The sequence below is a fragment of the Lactuca virosa genome, chromosome 2 (genome assembly GCF_052849685.1).
Source record: "Lactuca virosa cultivar CGN04683 chromosome 2, Lactuca_virosa_CGN04683_v6, whole genome shotgun sequence".
Lineage (NCBI taxonomy): Eukaryota > Viridiplantae > Streptophyta > Magnoliopsida > Asterales > Asteraceae > Lactuca > Lactuca virosa.
Window position 1 is genome coordinate 96,735,595 of NC_136427.1, and position 26,629 is coordinate 96,762,223.

General features: G+C 39.1%; 2 protein-coding genes across 2 annotated transcripts; both read right to left on the reverse strand.

Moving 5' to 3' along the window:
* Positions 1-125: 125 nt before the first annotated feature.
* Positions 126-4,025, reverse strand: LOC145159316 (disease resistance protein Roq1-like). Its single transcript, XM_079078259.1, has 5 exons — positions 3,866-4,025; positions 3,119-3,606; positions 1,816-2,917; positions 1,412-1,723; positions 126-1,320 (listed from the first exon to the last, which is right to left on the reverse strand). The coding sequence occupies exons 2-5, from the start codon at positions 3,583-3,585 to the stop codon at positions 421-423; spliced, it is 2,781 nt and encodes a 926-aa protein (XP_078934385.1). The 5' UTR covers positions 3,586-3,606; positions 3,866-4,025; the 3' UTR covers positions 126-420.
* Positions 4,026-5,343: 1,318 nt separating this feature from the next.
* On the reverse strand, positions 5,344-7,898 carry LOC145159317 (F-box/LRR-repeat/kelch-repeat protein At2g27520-like). The gene is made up of 2 exons (XM_079078260.1): positions 7,549-7,898; positions 5,344-7,446 (listed from the first exon to the last, which is right to left on the reverse strand). The coding sequence occupies exon 2, from the start codon at positions 6,656-6,658 to the stop codon at positions 5,498-5,500; it is 1,161 nt and encodes a 386-aa protein (XP_078934386.1). The 5' UTR covers positions 6,659-7,446; positions 7,549-7,898; the 3' UTR covers positions 5,344-5,497.
* Positions 7,899-26,629: the final 18,731 nt, after the last annotated feature.

Here is a 26,629-nt window from a genome sequence, read left to right on the forward strand (position 1 = left end):
TAAATTTCTTATCAGAAATTTACTTATTTATGAATGTATAAATTTAAAAATCCTATTGAGGTACATAAAAACCGATAACACATATAAAGATCCATGCACAATTTGGTAAAAGATTGAATCCTGTGAATAAATTGGTGACATTTAAAAATCCTACTGAGTTACATACATTGATAACACATATAAGTCATTAGCCCATGGAAATACTCCTTTCATCCCAAAACAAATGAAAATAATAATAATCTCAAGTCCTAAACTTGACTGTACTGATAATAGTTTTTGCATCAGTCTTATATAACTATTGGGTTATAGATAAAAACAAACCAAAATCATCTCAATTTCAAATTTTACATACATAGAAAGACAACTCTCCTGTGATACTTGGTGCATCTTAGAATCATCAGTAGAAGATGACTTATACTTTTAGGTGTATATGGATTGATCTTCAGATTTGAATCCAAAGATTTTCAGAGCTTTCAATAAAGAAATACTTTGTGGAAGATGACTTATACTTGTACCTTGTACGTCTAACACTTGTAAACATTTCAAGCTTCCTACTTTCTCAGGCAATTTCTTAAGTTGATCACAGCAGCGAAGATCAAACTCCCTGAGATGTTTCAACTTACATATGCTACTCGGAATATCTCTTATCTTGCAATATGTTACACTAAGTTCCTCCAAAGATTCTAATAGCCCAAGATCCTCGGGTAACTTCTCAAGAACATAACACCTTGAAAGAAGTAGAGTTTTCAGGCGTTTCAACATACAAATGCTGTTTGGGAGATGGTTGACAAGTGTCAACCGTAAATTTAGCCATTCTAAACTTTCTAAATGGCCAATATCTTCGGGTAATTCCTCTATCGGACAACTTTCAAGGTCAAGGTCTTTTAGATGTTGTAAACTACATATGCTTTGTGGTAGACTCTTGAGGTTTTTGCACCAACTGAGATCTAGAGAAACAAGCTTTTGAAGATTTCCAGTTGATGAGGGTAGTTCTTTGATATCGTTGCTTGAAAAGTTAAGCTTCAACAAACTATGGTTGGAGTGCATTGGAAGTATATCTGGAAACTCCGTCATATATAAATAACTTAGATCAAGAACTTGAAGCGAATCCAATTGTTTGATAAATGAAAGAGATTTTAATAGTATGCATTCACTTAAGTCCAAGCAGACTAGCCTTGTTAGAGATCCAATGGGCGCATGAAATTCTACCAAATGACAACAGTTTGTAAGATTTAACTTCTCGAGATTAGGAAGTAAGCCACAATCAAGGGTCCTCAAATGTGAATAACTGAAGTCAAGGAATTTGAGGTTTTTAAGAACCTATCACAAGCAAGAAAGAAGAAAAAGATGAATATTCCTATAATAATTAACTAAGATGTATGGCATTAAATGAATCAATCAACTATTCTACCTTTCTTTCTCCATCTTCCCATAGTTGTATAATTATGCTGGAAGAAATTTGAAGTGAAACTAGATTATTTGCTTGAAATGCTTTTGGTAAAGAACAATGAGGGAAACGTCGCCAACTCAAAAATCGTAACGCATTTGGTAAGTTTTTGCCAACTCCAATATTCACTGGCCAATCCCGTGTGTCCGAATCCACATGAAGAAATCTAAGATTCTTCATGTTTCCGAAACCTTTTGTAAGAATCTCATAACAGGGACGCTCCTTGTCACTGCTTGAATTGATTTGAATTGATATAGCTCTTGTCGCTTCTGTAACCTGTAATCCAAGGAAACTGATTATTAGAGTTGATTCATAAGTAATTAATGTGAGTTAGTTTTCTCCACATTGTAAGTAAAATTCATCCTTACCAGGCCCTTAGCGAAAACATCTTCAATCTCCCCTCGAATCCACAATCGGCTATGTCTTATGGGCTCATTTGGGTCCGAACGACGAACAATATTCCGGCCCATTTCCTCTATATGGTCATGCATGCCTAACTCCATATCTGGTGAGATAGTTATGAGAGATTTTTGCTCAAGAACTCTTAAGCCATTCCTAGCGCGAAATCCACAGCTTTCAAGTGCTCTAATTGCTTTGTCTTTCTTCCAACCTTTTAGTAAGCATGCAACATCTAAGAATATTTCCTTGTAGTCATCCTCTAGGCCGGTATAGCTTAATTCTAATTTTTCGAGCGTTTCTTTCAATGGAATTGTTTTTAGTCTTTCTATTGCATCTTCCCATTCGAGCTCATTTTGCCCGCAAAGAAACGAACCCAAAACTCTAATCGTTAAAGGAAGACCAGCAGCATAATGTACAACTTTGAGCGATAGCTCTTTGTACGATTGATCCGGAATATCTCTACCAAATGCATACCTACTCAAGAGGCATATTGCTTCATCTTGTGATAACAAATTGACATCACGAATACATGTCACTCCATGTGCTACAAGAACTTGCTCATCTCTTGTTGTGATGATAATTCTACTTCCTGGTTTAAACCAATCAAGCCCACCAGCTAATGCTTCCAGCTGGTCTAAATGATCTACGTCATCTAGAATAAGAAGAACCTTTTTACTACACAACATCTTTCTTATTACGCTTTCCCCCTCATGAACACTCCCTATGGTGTAACTTCTATTATTTAACACATTGAAAAGTATTTGTTCTTGCAACGATCGCAACGCAAACATTGATGATTTTGAAACTTCCCTAACATTCTCAACAAAGCTTTTACCTTCAAATGAAAAGCATATTTTGTCAAAAACTGCTCTCACCAAAGTTGTCTTCTCACCACCTCCAATCCCCTTGATACCTATCAAGCGAACATCTTCAATGCCCATTTCCATTAATGAAACAATATCCTTTACCCGGCTCTCCATGCCTATTAGCTTTCTGTCGACTTCCAAATTATTGAATCGTAACTCGAGTGAAATCTTTTTAACAATTTTATTGATGACTTTAGCTTCGTGCCTGTACAATAAAGTAGAGTCAGTTAGCTTGCTAAATATTCACATGAGATGCTCCATGCTCAATATTGCATTCTTCATCATTGAAATAGTCGATTTTGGTTAGAATTTTACAATAAAACATGAGATGCCATGGATGACCCTTTTGCACATAGACTAAACAGAAACAAAGCAAAAAATCGTTGAGGCGTGATTAAAGAATTACCCATCAGCAGTGTTCCTCAAATCCCATCCAGCCAGATTGGATGCTTCTCTCCACTTTTCTACCTCCCCCTCGTTGTTATGTATGGAAAAAGCTTCTCCAAATGGTCCCAGTTGTTTGCGGACTTCAGAGGGATCTACATCGTAGAACACAGGGTAAGCAATTTGTTCAATCACCTTCTGGCACTCCATAATCTTCACAAGCTCATCCAAGCACCAAGAGGAAGATGCATAGTTCTTTGAGAACACAACAATGTAAAATTTTGATTCTTCAATGGATTTCAAAAGCTCATCGTTGATCTTTTTTCCTTTCTCAAGTCTCTCATCATCCTTGAATGTGTGAATACCTTGAATTTCTAGAGCAGCATAAAGATGATCAACAAAATTCTTACGGGTGTCTTCCCCTCTAAAACTCAAGAACACGTCATACTTATAGCTCTTCTGAATAGATAACTTTGAAGAAGAAGCCATTGAAGTTATCCTTGACAGATCCTGTTAATTAATCGAATCAAATCTTTGTTAAAGCAAAGTTTTCCTGTAATGAAAAGAAACTATAAGTTAAAAGTTAACAACTAACAAATCTCAGTTAATACCAACAATTAACAAATCCCAATTGCAAACCTTAGCTAAAACTTACTACCCACAATTAAGAATTAACATCTAAAAAGGTTTAACTATGAATAGTTTGCAATAAAAGGCCTATTAACAATTAACATATAATTTCAAACTAGAAGAAATTGAATATGTGTACCTAATTAAAGAGAGCCCCGAGAGCAGCAGAGAAAGATAGACCCAAGAACAGTAAGAAATAGAGAGAGAACAATATAACCTTTAAGCAGTGTAGTAGGCGGCAGCAGCAACCCAAGATTGTGGATCCACATGTAAGTCAACATGATGCCGTTTGCTTGAAAAAAAAGCTATGGAACGAATTACAAGAAAATCTATATGTTTATTATGTACTAAAAGTCAAACCATCTTCTATTCATACGTAAAATAAATAAAAGTCCATTATACACCAACCAACGTTTTATTTTTATTATATTATTGGACGAATAAATTACAAGAATTCTATATGTTTATCACGATTTTTAGGTTTAGTCTAATTATGTTATATACTTATATTAATTAAACCACTTTAGCAAATATTTTACATGCCATTTTAGTATATAGCTATCACCTTTTGCACAACGGCACTTCCTAAAACATAAGGTATGTAAATCAACATCACCGATAGAGAAGTAGGGTATTATTTCTTCTACCATTTGGAGTTGGGTGTTCATGTTTGCATGTGATATTACATTATGTGAAGTAAATTTGAAGGTGTTGATGTAAGATAACCGACCTTGTAACTTGTAAGGTTCATGATTTCAAATATGGCATCCGAATAATGATCGACGCACTTCTCTCCATTTGTTTAGTTACTTAACCGAGGTTGGTAATGGCTTCATCCCCATGCAAAAAAACCAATGAAGACATTGATGTTATGGACGAGAACATAAATGATGACATGCCTGATAGATTCTCTATGTATTTTGAAGCAAATGAGTTTAAAATGACTCAATAAATATAAGGATCCTTTGTTGAGTATACAGCTGTGTAAAAAGAGCACATTGCGGAATTCATTCCCAAACAGGGAGAGATTACTTCAAAATGAATAAAAAAAATACATGCAATCGAGCAATATGTGCGTATGGAGGATTTAATCGTGCATTCTTGTGAATTCTTAGAGACGTTGGAGTTCATTGAAAAGATGCCTTATAATTAACCCAATGCTGCTATATAAGGTTCTTTATTGGGTGCATCTTAGCATCTAGAATCCATTCAAATCATGAAATGGTAGAACATGCTGCAAGATCCTTTCTTGAAATGGAACCCCGAGAGTTCTAGAAATTATATATTATTAGCAAATATTTATTCAATGTTAGGAAAATGGGAAGATGCATTGAGATGAAAGAGAGGGGTTACAAAGCTCCCAGATGTAGTTGGATTGTAGTTGATAGAAAAGTGTATAGCTTTTATGTTTTTGAAGATAATTCGTATCCTTTTATGGGTATCCTTTTATGGATTTAGTTTTGAGAAAGATTGAGGATGCGTATACAAAACATATCTAACCGATTGTCAACAAGATATTTGTGAATAAGGTCCACACTCCACACAAACGTGAGACTTATCATCATTAATGTCAAAAACATTCATCTGACACACCTCACAGTGTATCTATTATAAAGCTGACCCGAAACCCTAGTTAGGGAAGTTCCTTTTCCAGAAAAATAAACAATGTATCTATTATGCATTTAAACTTCTATAATATCAAATTCGACAAATATGCAAATATATATAATGCTCAATTGCCAGTTGTTTTTCATCGTCAATAACTAGTTAACTACCACAAATCCGACCTACCAAGCAAAAGTAGTGTTTCCGTGTACGAATTCACAGTGGAGAAACTCCTTATTCCACCAATCTCAAGAGTAGTGAAGCTTTGTGAGTTGGGCTCATATACCGCAATTTCACTTTCTCCAAGACAAACATCTATCACTTCCATTACAGGTGTGCCACTCTTCCTGAGTCCTAGGATTCTAATTGACCCATATTCTTGTGCAATAATGGTGAATAGCTTTGTAAATGATTTTTGAACACCATTCTCCATCATCCATAAAGATACAGAACACATTTCTTCCAGGCTTTCAAATATGACAAGAGATTCCCTTAGTTTAGAAATGAACAACTGAGTGGGAAGGCAGCCTGCTAAAATGTCTGGGAGGTCTATCACTTGAAAAGTATCATTAGTCATATCAAATGACAAAATCAGATTAGAAGTCCATCTAATCCAACTACAACCATCTTCAGCCACCATGTGTCCTCCAGACCAATATAGAAACCTATCAATAAATTGGACATCCTGTCTGACTTGGACTGATTTACTAGGCACATTGCTAGAAGTAGACAGTCTTTTCCATTTCCCTGAACTCAATGTATAAACCATAATCTTTTGAGGGTCGTTAATGTTGCTGACCTTTTCATCTAACTGACAAAGTTGTGGAATCATCACGATCTTAGGATCATTAGTAACAGGACAAACACCAAAACCAAAAGCTGATTCATCCATCCAATCGTACATATTAAACGGATTCACAGGCACAGAAATAGCAATCGATTTTCTGATTGAAGGATTCCAAAATACAACCACCGGCTCTCCAGAATGAGATTCATAATACCCATCCAAGCACACCAACCCATTACAGCTACCGACCATTCTTGACATTGTAAGCAGTTTAATAGAGGGGGGAAGAGTTGGAACAAACCTCTGTTGGGGGAAAGTGTCATCATCGACGATACAAACAAAGTGTGGCTTCCTTCCTACCAGATACCTTACAAACAGATGTGGCCGCTGATCTTGGCCAACGGTGTGAGCAGCAATAAAACGAGAGCTGTCGATTAAACACCTCCATGCTTTGCACACACATCTAAACCGAGCCAATGATTTTACAGGAAGCCTTCTCATGATTTCCTCTTGTACATGAAAACAAATTTCGCCCGACATTTTGATTTTGGGTGCTGATGGGTTAATGACTTGCTAGGGCGTGGTTTGGTTTTTATAAACGGAGAATTGGATACGTATAATTTGGAGTAAATTACACGGAAGGTCCCTGTGTTTTGGGGTAATTTGCGTGTTTCATCCATATCTTAATTTTTAAACTCGGATCATCCCTACAGTTAATTTTTGTTTCGCATTTGGTCCCTGACCGACTTAAAAATACTATATTGCCCTTGCTGATATATTTTTCATTTTCTTTAATTTTATAATTATTGATTTTAATAATTCCATAAATATTAATTTAAGTGGGCCCACTTCAAACCCCACCCTTTCTCCCTCTGTGTTAAAGATCATACGCGAACGACACCCCATTCACCACCGACACCGACACCGCCACCGGGAACAGATCACCTTCAGGAACACCACCGGTCACTTCCGGCGATACCACTATCACCTCCGGCGACACCACTGTCACCTCCGACAACACCATCCACAACCAAATCAAATAAAACCAAAAACAAATTCAAATCTAAAATCAAAATCAATGCCAAAAAAATCATAAAATTGGTGAAATCAAAAGAACCTGATGCATAACATCTTTCAAATTCATCATCACCAAAAACCCAATCAAAACCCCAAAGACCAATTATAACGAGAACGAAAAATCTCTCATCCCTTTCTCTAAATACGAGCTACGTGACAATGGTTCAAACCCCCTATTTTGATTCCGCCACAACATACAATCAAGTTTTAAGCTATTAAAAACCCTAGATTTTCCCGGATCTCCATAAATACTGCAATAAAAAAAACAATGGAAGGTTAGCTAGCGAGATCAGAAGCAGCGAAACGAGTGGGAGGAAGGAGAGAGTATTTAGGATTTCATGGCGGGGAAAAACCTTAAGAGGCTTCCACAGAAACCATGGTTTTTTGGCCACCATCTCCGGTCATATATGTTTTCTGGTCACTATTTTAGCTGCTTCATATAGAGACTGAAGAGAAAAAAATGATAGAGGTTGTCTCAGTGTATCTTCCGGTAAGCATCGTCTTTTTCCGGCAAACTTAATTTTTTCTCCGACGACTTCTGGTGCGGTGATGTTGTTACTTGGTTTGGGAAGAAGAAGGGGGAGAATGGAATATTACCAGGGTTGGGAAGAAGAAGGGTAAGACAAAGTGAGGGCGACTGTCGATCGGTATTTGAGATGGTGACGAGACGTTAACGATGAACAAATAGGGCAAAATGGTGGATTTCTTCAATGAAATGAGGCGATGAATACAATGGAAGTGGGTGGGACCCATTTTATTAAAGGTTTTCTTTTATAATTTCTTTTAATAAATTAATTATAAGCAAAACAATTAAAATAATAGATAAGGGTATATTTGTCATTTAAAGTGGGTTAGGGACCAACAGTGCAACAAAATCAATTTATAAGGATGGTCTGAGTTAAAAACAAAAGTTAGGGACTTAACGTGAAAATTACTTAAAACCATAGGGACTATTCGTGTAATTTACTCTATAATTTAACATTCATCTATCCATATTGTGAGTTAGAGGGTTTTATTGATTTTTCATTGGGTAAATTACATCATTCGTCCCTCGTGCACATGTCAGAAAGCGTGTTTAATCTATATTTTCAAAAATTAACTCGGATCGTTCCTCGTTTGGTTAATAGTTGCACGTTTCATCCCTCGTTAGTTTAAATTTGCGAGCTTCATCCCTTGCGAGACCTAAAATGACTATTATGCCCTTTTAAATTTCTTTTCCATTTAATTTAATGTTATAATTATTATTTTTAATTTAAAAATAAAAGAAAAAACCATATGGCCCCACTTCATACCCCCACCCCGACAGATCATCGGATGAACACCACTTGCATCTCTCAAACACCATACTTCGATCGCCACCTTCCCAATTCCACCCTTCTTTCTCAATCATATACCTTATACCACCTTAAAACCCACCACCAGCTTCCTACCTCCTCCTTTGACGGGTTACACCACCATCAGAACACCCATGTTGCACCCTTGTTCATCGTCACAAACCGCAACCAACATCCACTTTAAACCTTACCTTCAAAATCGGAAAACCCACCACAGTCGGAACCGTCGTACAACCTGCACCATTCGAACATCATCGGTTCATTGCCTCCAAACAACAACTACCACCTGCCTTATACCACCCTCGAAGCCAACCATCTCTATCCCCCCAGTTTCTGAACTTTATCTTTACCAAAACTACCTAGAACAGCAACCAAATCAGCCCTTGAAAACCATCTTAAACACCGCCCGGAATGTGATCACCTTTCCGTCTCCGTTGTCGATGGAGATGATTTGTGTTCGATCTGAACCCGCTTCTCTGATCTGAATCTCCATCATCTTCGATTTATAAGTTTAGGGTTTAGTTTGGTTTCATTTGCAGGTTCAGGGTTCATTTTTTGAGGTTTGAGTAATGACTGGTGGTGATTGTAGGAGGTGTCGGCGGTCTGTGAGACAGAGTGAGAGAGATGACCGATTGAATTCAAAGAAGAAGAAGAAAGGAAATTGGGGAAAGGATAAATCACAACTTACTTCTTTCTTTTCGATCTTCTGATTTGCTGCAAATCGAGAACAGTATAAACGAGAGGCGACTTAGGGTTGAGTGGAGATATGAGATGGTGGTGGTGATTGTGGTGTTGTTGATGATTCCACCGGCGATGGTGGTGCTATTGATGATTCCATGTACAGTTCCTTCTTGAGTTCTAGGGTTTGATAGAGACGATTGGAGGAGGATGAAGATCGATTGGTCTGATTTTGGTTTATCGCTTTGGGGTGAAGGTGAAGGTGGGGGTGATGGGGCTTCGCCGGCGTCGGGAGTGGTTGAGAATGGGGGGACAAAGGTAGAGGAATACGTAGGAGGGGGAAGCGGGGAGGGGTAGGTTTATGTATGTATATTTATTGTTTTTTTCCTTTTTTTTAAATCTAAAAATAATAAACAAATATAAAAAAATTAAAAAATAAATAAATAAGGGCAAAATGATTTTTTTATGTCCAGAGGGACGAAACGTGCAAGTTTTAAACGAACGAGGGACGGTCCGAGTTAATTTTTGAAAATAGAACTAAACATGCTTTCTGGCATATGCACGAGGAACGGATAGTGTAATTTACCCTTTTTCATTTAATTGGTTTTTAACATCTTTAAATCAATCGTAAACCAAATTAAACAAATTCAGTTTAATTGGTTATTTGGTTTATCGATTACATCAAATAAATTTTCACATGAAAAACAAAAATATTTTGGATTTCTAAACGGTTCTAACTGGTATTAACCAATCAAAATCGATCAAACTTTTAAAAAAACTTTAACTCACAAAAATAAAACTACATCCGCTTCAAACTGCATTGAACAATTTGGAGCCCGTTTTTTTTTCTAAGATCATCCATATCAATGTAATGTAATTGCTCTTTTAAATATATGACGTTAGATTTTGTAATTATCTATACCTCAATATAATATCAATCCTTTAAAAAAAAAGCTTCACTGTCACACCAACAATTAATTTATATTTATCTTAACTTATATATTAATTATATACAAAAATTGATTATCCATTAAAATATAAATGTGAATAGATTTACATATAATTAAATCCTAAATAATAATTATAAATAATAATAATAATAATTTTGATTGTATATTTTAATGTGACATCCCCAAATTTCTCGGCCAGAAAAAACCGATCTAGTTTATGCTTTTAAAATAAAATCAGAGTAATCTTCCAAAAGATGTTGCAGAATTTGTCCCCAAAACGAAACATGATAAAAATTTATCAAAGCATTTCTTAAAGAAATATATTTTCATTATATATCAAAACCTCGGGATGTCATGTTCCGATACAGACCAAAAGCATAAACAATACGATATAGGTCTTACAACAGTTATTTACATCTACTGGCCTATAATCCAAAAATCAATCGTCATCATCCAACTATGCTCGGGGTTCACTACCTGTAATATAAAAAGTTGAGTGGGTCAGGCTTTGAAGCCTGGTGAGCATATAGGGTTTTCAACCCACAAATAATAATAAATTTATTAATTTCATCAATCAATAATAAATTTATTAATTTCATCAACCAACAATAACCCTGATTACTCGTTCCCGTTATCCTCACTTTACGTCCCTAAAAACCTATCATAAGGGACCTAGCCTAAGGATTTTTTCATCGGGGTGACAACACTGCTTTAGGGATTCCTCAGCAATTTATGTCAAAAAAAGGCAATCATGAGGGGGATGGAGTACACCAGCGAACATATAGTTCACCAACACCTACAGGTTGCGAGCCTGCTAGCGTTCCACTGGACTTTCTAGAAAGGTCTGTGATCGTCATCTATACTCCGCTAGATGACTACAACAACAACAACAACAACATCGAGGCCTCTCATCATTTTAACACACATCAACTATTTCATCTACCCATGTTTTACCCAACATATTTGTAGATAAAAATACATATACAGTTTAAGACTTGTATAAAACATCTATTCAACACCCATCTCAAATAAACAAACAATATAATTACACATAGCACGTATTTTATAGAAAATACTCCATATATATGTGTAAGATGAAAATGACTACACACTCACTTGATAAGACGGTGATTGGACAGCACTTCGTCCCTTAAAACAATCTTTTTCGATGAAATCGGGATGTTTTCTCAAAAACCGGGCTTCATACGGGCAGAGTTTCGTCTTGAAAAACTCTTTTCTCGGGATCTTCGGACTCTCCGGGGCTTGCTTACGATGCTAGGATGATATTATAGGCTTGGGGGGTTTTAGTGTAGCTTGGAAGAGAGAAAAAGGGTGAAAGATGAAAATTTTGTAACCATTTTCGGGGCAGCCTCACATCCTATTTATAGGAGGCCGAAGCTCCTTATTACGCTGGGCGTAATTCTTCGGTACGCGGGGCGTACTGCCTCGGAAGGCTCTTCGTTGGGCGTACGAAGTGGATCAGCTCGGACGCGTCAAGGCTATGACACGTGTCCCTCATGCGAAGGAGTAGGGAGGGTGACTGACTCCGGATCACGTACACGAGTACGTTGGGCATACTTCGGTACGCTGGGCGTACTCCTTCGGACCAGCCTCGAAGTTTGTGCTTAGAAATTCAAAAATTCGTAATTTTCGCATACGAACTCCGTTTTTGACGTTCTTTATATCCATGCGTAGGTGAAATTATGCTCTACAACTTACGTTTGGACTCCGTCGGCTAATTTTGACTTTATTTTTAAAGTTATATTATTAACAGGCCGGAACAGGAAAAGTCCGTTAAAAATTCATAACTTCTTCATCTGACGTCCGTTTTCGTCTGTCTTTTTACCGTTGAGCTACTATCAACAAGATCTTCGATTCTCGCTAAGGTTGTTTTGGATAAAAATCACTCGATCTAAAATTCGAGTTTTGGGCTGCATAGTGTAATGCCAAATCTTAGAAAATTCATAACTTCCTCATACGAAGTCAGATTTGAACATTCTTTTTATGCACGCTCTCGGTTTAACGTAGACTACGACTTTCATTTAGATCACTAAGGCTAAAAAGCATTTTATCGTAAATTAACTTTTTACGTCACACAGCGTCGTGTCGGTTCTGTCGCAGAACTTCGACAAGTCATAACTTCTTCGTTATAACTCGGATTTCGGTATTCTTTATATCTCTGGAATCCTTATTTCAACCAATACAACTTTCTTCATAGATATCGGGTTCATCTAATATTTATTTTCGACGCTTATTTTTTTTATCATTAACTTATTAAATCATAATAATTAAGTATAAAACACATAATACTCAAATAATACATCTTATTATTTCAAAACAAGTTACAAAGGTTGACCTAGACTATTACATCATCATTAATGCCTAGCCTAGAAACACGGGTGTTACAATTCTCTCCCCCTTAGGATGATTCCGTCCCCGGAATCATACAGCTTCTCCTTCTTCAAGACTTCTAACACTTCCCGCAAGTGTCTACCATGCTCTTCTTGGCTTTTTGAGTAAATCAGAATGTCATCTATGAACACTATCACATATTTATCAAGAAACGGATTACAAACCCTGTTCATTAAATCCATGAATGCTGCTGGAGCATTGGTTAGTCCAAACGACATAACCAAAAACTCGTAGTGTCCATATCGTGTTCTGAATGCAGTCTTCTCTATATCTTGCTCTCTTACCTTCAGCTGATGATATCCTGACCTTAGGTCGATCTTTGAAAAATAACTTGAACCTTGCAGTTGATCGAACAGGTCATCAATCCTTGGCAACAGATATCTATTCTTTTTTGTTGCCTTGTTCAGCTCTTTGTAATCAATACACATTCTCATACTTCCATCTTTCTTTTTCACGAATAACACCGGAGCTCCCCGGGGTGATGAACTAGGTCTAATGAAACCTTTGTCCAATAACTCCTGAAGTTGCATCATCAGCTCCTTCATCTCCGTCGGTGCTAATCGGTAAGGTGCTTTTGCTATTGGTGTCGTTCCTGGTAACAAGTCAATACGGAATTCTACTTGTCGATCAGGCGGTAATCCGGGAAGATCTTCGGGAAATACTTCCGGATAATCACACATGATAGGAATGCTCTGTATCACCTTCTTTTCCTTCTTAGCATCGATCACGAATGCTAAATATGATGTACATCCTTTGGTCAAACATTTTCTGGCTTTCATTAGAGAAATGATTCCAGAATTTACCCTGCGTTTGTCCCCATACACCATAAACGACTCTTTCCCAGGCGGGTTTACTTTTACGATCTTCTTTTTGCACAGTATTTCCGCATCATTGGTGCTAAGCCAATCCATTCCCAACACGATGTCGAAACCGTTAAGTTCGATAGGCAATAATTCCTCGTGAAACTTATTCCCGTTCAAATCAATTAAGATGTTTTTCATACGATGGCTAACGGGTACAAACTTGCCACTAGCAACTTCGACTAATAAGGCATTATCTAGTCTATCGACAGGCAAAGCTAGCTTTCTACCAAATTCATGCGAAATAAAGGAGTAGTTGGCTCCAGAATCAAATAAAATTTGGGCATGCAATTTGTTTACGAGAAAGGTACCTGAAGCGACATCAGCTTCTTCCTTAGCAGCTTCCAGTGTCATCTGGAAGGCTCTAGCCTTCGACTTTGGTGGAATGTTGGGTCTTCCTGCTTCCTTCTTCTTCGGGCAGTCCCTCGAAATGTGCCCCTCCTCGTTGCACTCATAACAGACCTTCTTAGTGAATGTGCATTCATTGGCATAGTGCCCATGCTTCCCACATTTGAAACAAGTGACCCCTCCGTCGCACTTCCCAGAGTGCTTCTTCTTGCACTTGTCACACCACTTCACTTCGCCTCCTCCACCTCCTTTCGAACTAGACTTTGAGAATTTACCCTTTTTGCTGGACCCCGAGGGTCCGTCAAACTTCCTCTTCTCACCAACCTCTGACCTTTCCAGACCTTTCTCCCTGATCTGGGTCTTAACATTTCTGGCAGCCTAGATGGCGGCTTTCAACGTGGTTGCTTGCTTAACCATTGGACCATAGTCCGCTGGTAGTCCAAGGGCAAACTTATTGACCTTTGAGAGTTCTGTTGGAACTAGGTATGGGATAAGCTTCATTTTCTCCGTGAAACTTGCAGCGTATTCAGCAACGCTCATCTTTCCCTTCTTCAAATTCTGAAACTCGTTATTGATTTCCAGTAGGTCCTGCTCTGAGCAGTATTGCAGTTTCAGTTGTTCCACAAAATCTTCCCAAGACATTTTACTCGCTTCTCCCTTGGGCATAGAATCAGCTAACAGCTTCCACCAACTCAACACGCCAGATTTCAACAACGGGATCGCAAGAGCGGTCTTCTGCCTGTTGCTGCATTCGCAACTTTCAAACATTGTCTCCATTTCGGAGATCCAATCCATAATTTGCACCGGCGTCGGGCTTCCGGATAGACACGGTGGCTTAGACGCCATAAAATCCTTGTATTTACATCCTCTTCCATCATTTCCTCCATTACGATTGCCTTGTCTAACAATTTGTGGGTTGTCTTGACCAACGGTACCACTGAAGTTTCCACCTTCCGATGGCCCTCCATTCACTTCGGGCTCTTCAACTTGGATTGAAAGTTCTTCACGATTTTGTCGAAGCAGACGTCTAGTTTCTTCCATCTGATTATCCAACATCGCCTGAATCATCAATTGTACACCAGCCATCGTTACTGGCTCAGGTGCTGCAGCTACAACAGGTATTTGCTCAATTACAGGTGGTCGATTCCTGTTTTCGTTTGCGTTTCCAGCTCCACTGCGGGTTCTTGCCATTTTGATCTATACACCGAATAAGGTGAATTTAGATCTTTATTCAGGATAGACGTTTAAATCATCCTTATCTCTCCGAAACGTTTACATGTTAGTTCTAATATCGTAGTTGTACGTTTAGAATCCTAAACACATAAGGTTTCCAGATCCGGTCGGCAACAGACCATAGATCCGAACAAATAACAGCATATAAGGCATAAATCATTTAGCACATAAAAGCATTTTAGGCACAATTCCTAAAATAAGCTAGTGCTCACACCTCACAATCATTTCTTAGCATTCTAAGTTTAAGTCTAGAAATCCTACAAATTCCTAGTTCGCTTAAACTAATGCTCTGATACCAACTGTGACATCCCTTTTTTCACGGCCAGAAAAGACCGATTTTGTTTATGCTTTGTTTAAAAATCAGAGTAACATTTTAAATAAAAGTGTTGCGGAATTTGTTCCCAAAATAAAATATGATAAGGATTTATCAAAACATTTTCGTAGAAATGTATTTCATTAAAAACCTCGGGATGTCATGTTCAATACAGATCAAAAGCATAAACAGTACAATATAAGCCTTACTACATTTATTCATATCTACAGGCCTATATCCGTAATCTCTCATCCCAAACATCATATCTATGCTCGTGCGCCACTACCTGTAATACAAGAAACTGAGTGGGTCAGGCTTGGGAGCCTGGTGAGCACATAGGGTTTTCAACCCACAATAAATAAGTTTATTAATTTCATCAACCAACAATAACCCGATTACCCGTTCCCGTTATCCTCACATTACGTCCCCAAAACACCTATCATAAGGGACCTAGACTAAGGATCAACATCGGGATGGACACTACTGCCAAGGGGTTTCCTCAGCAATAAACGTCCTAAAGGCAACCATAAGGGGGATGGAGTACATCGGTGAACACATCGTTCACAAACACCTACAGGTTGCGAGCCTGCTAGCGTTCCACTGGACTGTCTAGAAGAGTCCGTGGTCGTCATCCATACTCCGCTAGATGACAGAATCAACAACAACAACATCGAGGCCTCTCATCATTTTATCACACATCGTCTTATTACATCTACCCATGTTTTACTCCAACATTTTTTTTTTGTAGATATAAAATACATATACAGTTTAAATTATTTAAAACATGTATAAAAATCTTTCATCAGTATAGGCAGCAAGTATTCAGATAATATGCACACATAGCACGTAATTAATATAAAATACTTCATATCTATGTGTAAGATGAAAGTAACTATGCACTCACCTGATTAGGTAGTGACTCGGTACTCGAACAGCACTCCGTTATCTCAAAACAATTTTTCCTTGATCAAAACCTAGTATTAATACCACTAGCGTTTAGTTTTAACGTTAACCGCGACTAATTAATAGTCTGGCTATTATTATTATTATACAAACGTTAAATAACACTCAATATATAAATAATAATAGCCCAAATAATTATTTTAAGGACCTAATAACATTACTATAATTATTTAAAAGTTATATTAAAAATTTCGTAGGCGTACCTTACTTACAGCGGGTTTTTTTTTCTCAAAACCGGGCTTCGCTGGAGCAGCGTTTCCGAGCCGAAAGGTTCTTTTCTCGGGACTCCGGGAGCCTCGGGACTTCCTTCGGGTGCTAGGGGGTTTACCTAGACTTTAGGGGCTCAAGGGAGCTTAGAGAGAGAGTTTAGAGAGAGAAAGTGGAAGAGGAAAGGTGTAAGAAAATGAGAGAACCCAGCACTTCTATTTATAGTGAGTTGGGGCATGTGGTGGCCTTCTGGTGGTGCCACTTGTCCAAATTCTGGTGGTGTCACATGTCAAATTTCTGGTGGTGCCATGTGTCCAATTTCTGGTGGTGCCACATGTCCAATTTCTGGTGGTGCCATGTCACCCAATACCGCGTATCGGCCTCCCGTCTTAGAAAAATCATAACTCTCGTATACGAGCTCCGTTTTTGACGTTATTTATATCCACGCGAAGGCGGGAACGTAATCTACAACTTTCGTTTAGACTCCGTTGGCAAATTTTGAATTTATTTTAAAAGTTATATTTTTAACAGGCCGGGACAGGATTGGTCCGTTAAAAATTCATAACTTTTTCATCCGACGTCCGTTTTCGTCTATCTTGTTATTGTTACGCCACAATTAAAGAGCTCTTCGATTCTCGTTTAGGTCGTGTCGGCTAAAAACTCGCTTTATCATAAATTCACTATTCACGCTTCCCGGTATCGTGCCGGTTCCGACGTGAAACTTCGTCGGGTCATAACTTCTTCGTTATAACTCGGATTTCGGCGTTCTTTATATCTCCGGAATCCTTGTTTTGACCACTATAACTTTATGTAAAGATATCGGGCTTATCTCATATTTTAATTTTGACGCTTATTTTTATTCTTTATTAATTATACATTTATAATTAAATAATAAGCACATAAATTCACAAAATACTCAAATATTTCATTTTTATTACATCAAAAGAGTTACAATAGTTGACCTAGACTATTACATCGTCTAAAAATGCTTAGCCCCGAAACCCGGGCGTTACAATTCTCTCCCCCTTAGGATGATTCCGTCCCGGAATCATGCGTCAGCAAACAGATGCGGATAGCGACTCATCATGTCATCCTCTGTTTCCTAAGTGAGATTCGGCCCATTCGAATGTTTCCATCGGACTAGCACTAAGTCGATCATCTTGCGTCGTAACTTCTTAATCTTACGGTCAACAATTGCCTCGGGCTCTTCGATTAGCCTCTTATTCTCATCCATTCTTAACTCCGAGATCGGAATTATGTCAGGAACTTCTCCCGTGAATTTCCTCAGATAACATACATGGAAGGTGTTATGAATACCATCGAGTTCTTCGGGCAATTCCAGCTTGTAAGCTTGGTTCCCAATCTTCTGAAGAACTTTGAACGGTCCAATAAACCTTGGACTCAGCTTTCCTCGTTTCCTGAATCGTATAAGTCCTTTCCACGGTGAGACTTTAAGCAAAACGGAATCCCCAACTTCGAAGGTCATCGGTCGTCTTTTCTTGTCAGCATAGCTCTTCTGACGATCCTGAGCTGCTAACATCCTTTCCTTTATCACCTTCCGTTTCTCAGCAGTCTCATGGATTATCTCGGGGCCCATAAACTGCTTTTCTCCAGCCTCAAGCCAACAAGAAGGCGTACGACACTTTTGTCCGTACAAATCTTGATAAGGTGCCATCTTGATGCTCGATTGGAAACTGTTGTTGTAGGAAAATTCTACCAAAGGTAAGTGCTCATCCCAGTTACCTTGGAACTCGAGGGTACATGCTCTCAACATATCTTCAAGCGTTTGAATCGTTCTTTCACTCTGACCATCAGTCTGCGGATGGTAAGCTGTACTCAGACATAACTTCGTACCCAATTCCTCTTGTAGACTTCTCCAAAACCTTGACGTGAAACGACTATCACGATCCGATACAATTGTTAGAGGAACACCGTGAAGTCTCACAATTTCCTTCACGTAAGCATTTGCAAGCTTATCCATAGACCACCTTTCATTGGCAGCTATGAAGTGTGCACTCTTTGTGAAACGATCCACGACCACCCAAATCATGTCGTGACCGTTCTTCGTCCTGGGTAGTTTAGTCACAAAATCCATGGTGATGTCTTCCCATTTACCCATGGGTACAGGTAAGGGTTCTAAACTCCCATATGGTTTCTGATGTTGTGCCTTAACTCTTGCACAAGTTACACACTCGGCCACATATTTCGCAACGTCAAGCTTCATCGTCGGCCACCAATAGTAGGGTTTTAGGTCCCTATACATTTTAGTGCTACCGGGATGAATCGAGTACATGGTCTTGTGAGCTTCTTCCATCAGAAGATCTCTTATTCCTCCAGTCTTAGGTACCCAAATCCGATCTTGGAATACCTTTAGTCCTTGACTGTTTGTACCGAACACTAATGTTTTTCCCAAACGTTCTTCTTTTCGGTCACTCTTCTCTGAAGCTTCTTCTTGAGCTTCCCTGATACTTTCCACAATGGTCGAGATAACTTCTATTCTCAACGCTCTTGGCCTTTTTCTTTCAAGGTTGACTTTTCGACTGAGAGCATCAGCGACAACGTTTGCTTTACCGGGGTGGTAAAGTATCTCACAGTCATAGTCCTTGAGTAATTCTAGCCAGCGTCGTTGCCTCATGTTCAATTCTTTCTGATTAAAGAGATATTGGAGACTCTTATGATCGGTGAAAAGTTTGCACTTCGTGCCATAGAGGTAATGCCTCCATATTTTTAAAGCGAAAACTACCGCCGCCAACTCCAAGTCATGAGTCGGGTAGTTCTTTTCATGTTCCTTCAACTGTCGAGACGCATATGCGATCACCTTTTCTCTTTGGGTCAAAACACAACCCAACCCAACACCAGACGCATCGCTATAAACAGCGAAGTCTTCAACTCCATTGGGTAGAGAAAGTATCGGTGCCTCGCATAGTTTCTTCTTTAGCTTCTCGAATGCTTCTTTATGCTTATCACTCCAACCATAGGTAGCTCCTTTGTGGGTTAACGCTGTTAATGGACTAGCGATTGAAGAAAATCCTTGGATAAACCTTCGGTAATATCCGGCTAATCCCAAAAAGCTTCGGATCTCCGTGCGACTTTTTGGTTGTTCCCACTTCATTACCGCTTCAATCTTTGCTGGATCGACCATTATCCCTTCTTGGTTGACCACGTGACCCAAGAATTGGACTTCTCGAATCCAAAAATCACATTAGGAGAATTTAGCATACAGCTTCTCCTTCTTCAAGACTTCTAACACTTCCCGCAAGTGTCTACCATGCTCTTCTTGGCTTTTTGAGTAAATCAGAATGTCATCTATGAACACTATCACATATTTATCAAGAAACGGATTACAAACCCTGTTCATTAAATCCATGAATGCTGCTGGAGCATTGGTTAGTCCAAACGACATAACCAAAAACTCGTAGTGTCCATATCGTGTTCTGAATGCAGTCTTCTCTATATCTTGCTCTCTTACCTTCAGCTGATGATATCCTGACCTTAGGTCGATCTTTGAAAAATAACTTGAACCTTGCAGTTGATCGAACAGGTCATCAATCCTTGGCAACGGATATCTATTCTTTTTTGTTGCCTTGTTCAGCTCTCTGTAATCAATACACATTCTCATACTTCTATCTTTCTTTTTCACGAATAACACCGGAGCTCCCCAGGGTGATGAACTAGGTCTAATGAAACCTTTGTCCAATAACTCCTGAAGTTGCATCATCAGCTCCTTCATCTCCGTCGGTGCTAATCGGTAAGGTGCTTTTGCTATTGGTGTCGTTCCTGGTAACAAGTCAATACGGAATTCTACTTGTCGATCAGGCGGTAATCCGGGAAGATCTTCGGGAAATACTTCCGGATAATCACACACGATAGGAATGCTCTGTATCACCTTCTTTTCCTTCTTAGCATCGATCACGAATGCTAAATATGATGTACATCCCTTGGTCAAACATTTTCTGGCTTTCATTAGAGAAATGATTCCAGAATTTACCCTGCGTTTGTCCCCATACACCATAAACGACTCTTTCCCAGGCGGGTTTACTTTTACGATCTTCTTTTTGCACAGTATTTCCGCATCATTGGTGCTAAGCCAATCCATTCCCAACACGATGTCGAAACCGTTAAGTTCGATAGGCAATAATTCCTCGTGAAACTTATTCCCGTTCAAATCAATTAAGATGTTTTTCATACGATGGCTAACAGGTACAAACTTGCCACTAGCAACTTCGACTAATAAGGCATTATCTAGTCTATCGACAGGCAAAGCTAGCTTTCTACCAAATTCATGCGAAATAAAGGAGTAGTTGGCTCCAGAATCAAATAAAATTTGGGCATGCAATTTGTTTACGAGAAAGGTACCTGAAGCGACATCAGCTTCTTCCTTAGCAGCTTCCAGTGTCATCTGGAAGGCTCTAGCCTTCGACTTTGGTGGAATGTTGGGTCTTCCTGCTTCCTTCTTCTTCGGGCAGTCCCTCGAAATGTGCCCCTCCTCGTTGCACTCATAACAGACCTTCTTAGTGAATGTGCATTCATTGGCATAGTGCCCATGCTTCCCACATTTGAAACAAGTGACCCCTCCGTCGCACTTCCCAGAGTGCTTCTTCTTGCACTTGTCACACCACTTCACTTCGCCTCCTCCACCTCCTTTCGAACTAGACTTTGAGAATTTACCCTTTTTGCTGGACCCCGAGGGTCCGTCAAACTTCCTCTTCTCACCAACCTCTGACCTTTCCAGACCTTTCTCCCTGATCTGGGTCTTAACATTTCTGGCAGCCCAGATGGCGGCTTTCAACGTGGTTGCTTGCTTAACCATTGGACCATAGTCCGCTGGTAGTCCAAGGGCAAACTTATTGACCTTTGAGAGTTCTGTTGGAACTAGGTATGGGATAAGCTTCATTTTCTCCGTGAAACTTGCAGCGTATTCAGCAACGCTCATCTTTCCCTTCTTCAAATTCTGAAACTCGTTATTGATTTCCAGTAGGTCCTGCTCTGAGCAGTATTGCAGTTTCAGTTGTTCCACAAAATCTTCCCAAGACATTTTACTCGCTTCTCCCTTGGGCATAGAATCAGCTAACAGCTTCCACCAACTCAACACGCCAGATTTCAACAACGGGATCGCAAGAGCGTTCTTCTGCCTGTTGCTGCATTCGCAACTTTCAAACATTGTCTCCATTTCGGAGATCCAATCCATAATTTGCACCGGCGTCGGGCTTCCGGATAGACACGGTGGCTTAGACGCCATAAAATCCTTGTATTTACATCCTCTTCCATCATTTCCTCCATTACGATTGCCTTGTCTAACAATTTGTGGGTTGTCTTGACCAACGGTACCACTGAAGTTTCCACCTTCCGATGGCCCTCCATTCACTTCGGGCTCTTCAACTTGGATTGAAAGTTCTTCACGATTTTGTCGAAGCAGACGTCTAGTTTCTTCCATCTGATTATCCAACATCGCCTGAATCATCAATTGTACACCAGCCATCGTTACTGGCTCAGGTGCTGCAGCTACAACAGGTATTTGCTCAATTACAGGTGGTCGATTCCTGTTTTCGTTTGCGTTTCCAGCTCCACTGCGGGTTCTTGCCATTTTGATCTATACACCGAATAAGGTGAATTTAGATCTTTATTCAGGATAGACGTTTAAATCATCCTTATCTCTCCGAAACGTTTACATGTTAGTTCTAATATCGTAGTTGTACGTTTAGAATCCTAAACACATAAGGTTTCCAGATCCGGTCGGCAACAGACCATAGATCCGAACAAATAACAGCATATAAGGCATAAATCATTTAGCACATAAAAGCATTTTAGGCACAATTCCTAAAATAAGCTAGTGCTCACACCTCACAATCATTTCTTAGCATTCTAAGTTTAAGTCTAGAAATCCTACAAATTCCTAGTTCGCTTAAACTAATGCTCTGATACCAACTGTGACATCCCCTTTTTCACGGCCAGAAAAGACCGATAGATGACAGAATCAACAACAACAACATCGAGGCCTCTCATCATTTTATCACACATCGTCTTATTACATCTACCCATGTTTTACTCCAACATTTTTTTTGTAGATATAAAATACATATACAGTTTAAATTATTTAAAACATGTATAAAAATCTTTCATCAGTATAGGCAGCAAGTATTCAGATAATATGCACACATAGCACGTAATTAATATAAAATACTTCATATCTATGTGTAAGATGAAAGTAACTATGCACTCACCTGATTAGGTGGTGACTCGGTACTCGAACAGCACTCCGTTATCTCAAAACAATTTTTCCTTGATCAAAACCTAGTATTAATACCACTAGCGTTTAGTTTTAACGTTAACCGCGACTAATTAATAGTCTTGCTATTATTATTATTATACAAGCGTTAAATAACACTCAATATATAAATAATAATAGCCCAAATAATTATTTTAAGGACCTAATAACATTACTATAATTATTTAAAAATTATATTAAAAATTTCGTAGGCGTACCTTACTTACAGCGGGTTTTTTTTTCTCAAAACCGGGCTTCGCTGGAGCAGCGTTTCCGAGCCGAAAGGTTCTTTTCTCGGGACTCCGGGAGCCTCGGGACTTCCTTCGGGTGCTAGGGGGTTTACCTAGACTTTAGGGGCTCAAGGGAGCTTAGAGAGAGAGTTTAGAGAGAGAAAGTGGAAGAGGAAAGGTGTAAGAAAATGAGAGAACCCAGCACTTCTATTTATAGTGAGTTGGGGCATGTGGTGGCCTTCTGGTGGTGCCACTTGTCCAAATTCTGGTGGTGTCACATGTCAAATTTCTGGTGGTGCCATGTGTCCAATTTCTGGTGGTGCCACATGTCCAATTTCTGGTGGTGCCATGTCACCCAATACCGCGTATCGGCCTCCCGTCTTAGAAAAATCATAACTCTCGCATACGAGCTCCGTTTTTAACGTTATTTATATCCACGCGAAGGCGGGAACGTAATCTACAACTTTCGTTTAGACTCCGTTGGCAAATTTTGAATTTATTTTAAAAGTTATATTTTTAACAGGCCGGGACAGGATTGGTCCGTTAAAAATTCATAACTTTTTCATCCGACGTCCGTTTTCGTCTGTCTTGTTATTGTTACGCCACAATTAAAGAGCTCTTCGATTCTCGTTTAGGTCGTGTCGGCTAAAAACTCGCTTTATCATAAATTCACTATTCACGCTTCCCGGTATCGTGCCGGTTCCGACGTGAAACTTCGTCGGGTCATAACTTCTTCGTTATAACTCGGATTTCGACGTTCTTTATATCTCCGGAATCCTTGTTTTGACCACTATAACTTTATGTAAAGATATCGGGCTTATCTCATATTTTATTTTTGACGCTTATTTTTATTCTTTATTAATTATACATTTATAATTAAATAATAAGCACATAAATTCACAAAATACTCAAATATTTCATTTTTATTACATCAAAAGAGTTACAATAGTTGACCTAGACTATTACATCGTCTAAAAATGCTTAGCCCCGAAACCCGAGCGTTACAATAAGTCCCTTCCACGGCGAGACTTTAAGTAAAACCGAATCTCCAACTTCGAATGTTATCGGTTGTCTTTTCTTGTCAGCATAGCTCTTTTGACAATCCTGAGCTGCTAACATCCTTTCCCTAATCACTTTCAACTTTTCAGCAGTCTGATGGACTATCTCGGGTCCCATAAACTGCTTTTCTCCAGCTTCAAGCCAACATGACAGCGTTCAACACTTTTGTCCATACAAAGCGTGATAAGGTGCCATCTTGATGCTCGAGTGGAAACTATTATTGTAGGAAAATTCTACCAGAGGTAAATGTTCATCCCAGTTACCTTGAAATTCCAGGGTACATGCTCGTATCATATCCTCCAATGTTTGAATCGTTCGTTCGCTCTGACCATCGGTTTGCGGATGGTAGGCTGTACTTAGACACAATTTTGTACTTAATTCCTCTTGTAGACTTCTCCAAAACCTTGACGTGAAACGACTATCACGATCTGATACAATCATTAAAGGAACACCGTGAAGTCTTACTATCTCCTTCATGTAAGCATTTGCAAGTTTATCCATAGACCATTTTTCATTGGCTGCTATGAAGTGTGCACTTTTAGTAAATCGATCAACGACCACCCAAATCATGTCGTGACCGCTCTTCATTCTAGGTAGTTTAGTCACAAAATCCATGGTGATGTCTTCCCATTTACCCATAGGTACAGGTAAAGGTTCTAAACTCCCATACGATTTTTGATGTTGTGCCTTAACCCTCGCACATGTCACACACTCGGCCACATACTTTGCAACATTGAGCTTCATCGTCGGCCACCAGTAGTAGGGTTTCAGATCCCTATACATCTTCGTGATGCCGGGATGAATCGAGTACATGGTCTTGTGAGCTTCTTCCATCAGAAGATCTCTTATTCCTCCCGTCTTAGATACCCAAATCCTATCTTGGAAAACCTTCAGTCCTTGACCGTTTATATCAAACACTAATGTTTTGCCCAAACGTTCTTCCTTTCGGTCATTTTTCTCTAAAGCTTCTATCTGAGCTTTCTTGATGCTTTCTACAATCGTTGAGACAACTTCGATTCTTAATGCTCTTGGCCTTTTCTTTTCAAGACTCACTTTTCTGCTTAAAGCATCAGCTACAACATTTGCTTTACCAGGGTGGTAAAGGATTTCACAATCGTAATCCTTAAGCCACTATAGCCAGCGTCGTTGTCTCATATTCAATTCCTTCTGATTAAAGAGATATTGAAGACTCTTATGATCAGTGAAAAGTTTACATTTTGTGCCATAAAGATAATGCATCCATATCTTTAGGGCGAATACTACCGCTGCCAACTCCAGATCATGAGTGGGGTAGTTCTTTTCATGTTCTTTCAATTGCCTCGATGCATATGCTATCACTTTATCCCTTTGGGTCAGAACACAACCTAACCCAACTCCAGATGCATCGCTATAAACTGCGAAGTCTTCAACTCCTTCAGGTAAAGAAAGAATCGGTGCTTCACACAATTTCTTCTTTAACTTCTCAAATGCTTCCTTATGCTTCTCACTCCAAGTATAAGTAGCTCCTTTGTGGGTCAAAGTTGTCAATTGAGCATCTATCAAAGAAAAGCCTTGGATAAATCTTCGGTAATATCCAGCTAATCCCAGAAAGCTTCGGATCTCCGTGGGACTTTTCGGTTGTTCCCACTTCATCACAGCTTCAATCTTCGCTGGGTCAACCATTATTCCTTCTTGGTTAACCACATGACCCAAAAATTGGACTTCTTGAATCCAAAAATCACATTTGGAGAACTTTGCATACAACTTCTCATTTTTCAGAACTTCTAACACTTCTCGCAGATTCTTGTCATGCTCCTGCTTGCTTTTTGAATAAATCAAAATATCATCTATGAACACTATCACGGATTTATCGAGGAATGGTTTACAAACCCTGTTCATCAAATCCATGAATGTTGCTGGAGCATTGGTTAGTCCAAACGACATAACCAAGAACTCATAGTGTCCATATCTTGTTCTGAATGCAGTTTTCTCAATATCCTGCTCTCTCACCTTTAGCTGATGATATCCTGACCTAAGATCGATCTTCGAGAAATAACTTAAACCTTGCAGCTGATCGAACAGGTCATCAATCCTTGGCAACGGGTACGTGTTCTTTATTGTTGCCTTGTTCAGCTCTCTGTAATCTATGCACATTCTCATGCTCCCATCTTTCTTCTTTACGAATAACACCGGAGCTCCCCAGGGTGATGAACTAGGTCTAATGAAACCATTGTCCAACAACTCCTGAAGTTGTGTCATGAGCTCCTTCATCTCCGTCGGTGCTAATCGATATGGTGCTTTTTGCTATTGGTGTTGTTCTTGGTAACAAGTCTATTCTAAACTCCACTTTTCTATCAGGGGGCAATCCAGGAAGATTTTCGGGAAAAACTTCCAGATAGTCACACACCACTGGTATACTTTGCATATCCTTTTTCTCCTTCTTAGCATCGATCACAAATGCCAAGTATGAGGTGCATCCTTTAGACAAACATTTTCTGGCTTTCATTAGGGAAATGATTCCACAATTTACTCTGCACTTGTCTCTGTATACCATAAATGACTCTTTTCCAGGCGGGTTTACCCTCACTATCTTATTCTTGCAT

Coding starts and splice junctions, on each gene's coding strand:
- LOC145159316 (XM_079078259.1), bottom strand. CDS start 3,585: ATGGCTTCTTCTTCAAAGTTATCTATTCAGAAGAGCTATAAGTATGAC. Junction 1,724..1,815: donor ATGTTTTCGCTAAGGGCCTG/GTAAGGATGAAT, acceptor CTTGGATTACAG/GTTACAGAAGCGACAAGAGC. Junction 1,321..1,411: donor GGGAAGATGGAGAAAGAAAG/GTAGAATAGTTG, acceptor TGCTTGTGATAG/GTTCTTAAAAACCTCAAATT.
- LOC145159317 (XM_079078260.1), bottom strand. CDS start 6,658: ATGTCGGGCGAAATTTGTTTTCATGTACAAGAGGAAATCATGAGAAGG.